Source organism: Mustela nigripes, chromosome 6 (assembly GCF_022355385.1).
Source record: "Mustela nigripes isolate SB6536 chromosome 6, MUSNIG.SB6536, whole genome shotgun sequence".
Classification (NCBI taxonomy): domain Eukaryota; kingdom Metazoa; phylum Chordata; class Mammalia; order Carnivora; family Mustelidae; genus Mustela; species Mustela nigripes.
Genome location: NC_081562.1, coordinates 89,708,825 through 89,711,548, shown reverse-complemented (window position 1 = coordinate 89,711,548; position 2,724 = coordinate 89,708,825). Strand labels below are relative to the sequence as shown.

General features: G+C 34.6%; 1 protein-coding gene across 1 annotated transcript; it reads right to left on the bottom strand.

Moving 5' to 3' along the window:
- Positions 1-1,269: 1,269 nt before the first annotated feature.
- On the bottom strand, positions 1,270-2,205 carry LOC132020737 (olfactory receptor 9S13-like). Its single transcript, XM_059404887.1, has one exon. The coding sequence runs from the start codon at positions 2,203-2,205 to the stop codon at positions 1,270-1,272; it is 936 nt and encodes a 311-aa protein (XP_059260870.1).
- Between the last annotated feature and the right edge of the window lie 519 nt (positions 2,206-2,724).

Below are 2,724 nucleotides of genomic sequence, written 5' to 3'. Positions count from 1 at the left end.
CTTGAATAAAGACCTCAGTCCACACCATATAAGATAAAAAAAAACTTTATAATAACTAAAATTCAAATATAATATATGAAAACTTTAATATTTGAAAATATCAGATTTTGAATGGGTAAGTATATGTAAAAAAAGACAAAAAATAAAATTATATACAAATGTTATGCTACTTCACATGCAAAATTGATTAAAATATCAAAAGAGAATAAACAGAATAATATTTGCACAAATAATGGCAGGATATGGGGCACATGGGTGGCTCATTCGGGTAAGCGTCTGACTCAGCTCAGGTCATGATCTCAGAGTCATGAGATTGAACCCCGAGTTGGCATGGAAACTGCTTGAGACTCTCTCTCCCTTTCCCTTGCCCAGCCCCCATCCTCGCTTGTGTTTGCTCTCTCTCTCTAAAGAAAAAATTAAAATAATGACAGGATAATGGGTCAATGACAGAACTGACCCCATATCTATACCTCCTTTCATAAATAGCTGTTTCTAGATTATGAGATTACATCTTTAGAATATTCCACATGCTTTGCAATATATATTTGAATAATAAAAATTCTGGAACCATACTAGTGTTGAGTTTTGACTATACCAAGTTACTTAGTCTCCAACTGCCTCAATGTACTCATTTGAAAAACAGTGATAAAAGTGATGTTATATGTTCTTTATGTATAAGCTTTTATTATAAAATATATCATTTAATTTTTAGAAAAAATGAATTAAAAATTAATACAATATTACTGCCACATATTTTCCATGTAAATAATTCTTAAATAATATTCTGGGGATCCTCTTTTTATAGCAGTAGCAATTCTAAGGATGATAGTCTTCAAAATATAAACCTGAGTCTTTGGGAAAGAAAGGGGTGAGTAAAACTCAAAAGTACTATATGTAACCATTACCATTCTGTTTTGCCCCTACACAGTGTGGCTGCTTTCTTTTCCAAATGAGTATTAGTATACTTGCTTTGTAGGATAAAATAGTTCACACAGATGTAATATTTTAATTCTCATACAATAGCAGCTCTTACTACTTACTTCCTAAAGTAAAACTGAAATGAAGATATTATTATCACATCCAAAATTGAAAACAATGTTTTCATATATTCTAAGCATAGAAATACCATTTTGTAACACAGAAAAGCATTTGATGTCATATATAAAAATATCTTTTATATATTAATATTCCAAGAACAAGGATAACTGGAACCCTTAGAAAACAAACAGTGTCTACTGGCTCATGGCTTTACAAACATTACGGAAAGAATCATTTCCAGTGTAGTATTCTCTTCACAGCATCTTTCACATCTCTGTTTCTCAGACTGTATATTAAAGGGTTTAGCATTGGTATTATCAATGTGTAGAGCACCGCTACGATCTTGTTTTGTTCTGGGGAGGAGATGGCACCAGGCTGGGCATACATAAAGAACACAGTCCCATAGAACAAACTCACCACAGCTATATGGGAACCGCAGGTGGAGAAGGTCTTACCCCTGCTGTGGGTAGAGGGGATCTTCAGGACAGTGGAGAGGATGTAAGCATAGGAAACCAGAATGACAGTTGTGGTGGTAATGATGATGAGGGCAGAGAGAATGAACAGCACAATCTCGTTCACAAAAGTGTCATCACAAGAGATCTTGATCAGGGCTGGGACGTCACAGAAAAAGTGGTCCAGTCTGTTTTCTCCACAGAAACGCAAACTGAAGGTGAAACCTGTTTGCACGATGGAGTTGATGCCTCCACAGATGTAGGATCCAGTCACCAACTGAGCACAGACTTTCTGCGACATGTGCACAGGGTAAAGGAGAGGGGAGCAAATGGCCGAGAATCGATCAAATGCCATTACAGCCAAAAGGAAGCCTTCAGTTGTGACAAATAGAGCAAAGAAGAAAAACTGGGCTGCACACCCATTGTAAGAAATCTTCTTTTCACTAGACATGAAGTTAGCTAAAGTTTTGGGAGCGATGACTGTGGAGTAGCAGAGATCTAAATAGGACAAGTTTCTAAGGAAGAAATACATAGGCATTTGAAGTCTGGAATCCATCTTAATGACAATTATCATGCTAATATTTCCCACTACAGTGACTGTATAGATTAGCAAGAACACTAGGAATAAGAGGATTTGTAGTTTTGGAGGGGTTCCAAAGCCTAGCAGAATGAACTCTGTCACTTCTGAGTAATTCCAATTAAGTTCGTTTTTCATGGCTGAGATGTAGGTGGAACTGGAGAGATGTAAAAATGAAAGAAATAAGTGATCAGAACACTAGTTTAAGTAAAAATAACTAAAAGCTAGAATGGAAAAAATTTTATCGTATTGTTCCCAATAAATTACAAAACAGCAATACAGAACAAATTGTTATTTTTAAAGAATAAAGAATTTAATCTGATTGGTCACCCTTTGAGATATACCTATTTTGCAAATAATGCAGGCTTGTTCTCTAAGCATGCTTTGGAGAAATAGAGATTCTAGCAAAGTGTATAGAAACAAGATCTCATCGATTGCTTTCCCTTGAGTTATTATCAGTTATCACCATTGAAAGTTGCCTTCTCTGTGGAATATATTTCTCACAGACATAATAATCCACTTAAAACTTCATTTGGAGTGAAACTCTATTAAATTGATGATCTCTTTTTATTTTTTTAAAATCATTTAGCTTCCTTATCTACTGTAAAGATAACAGACAAATATTATATTTATTTTTCTTTTATTACAAGGAGAAAA

Coding starts and splice junctions, on each gene's coding strand:
- LOC132020737 (XM_059404887.1), bottom strand. CDS start 2,205: ATGAAAAACGAACTTAATTGGAATTACTCAGAAGTGACAGAGTTCATT.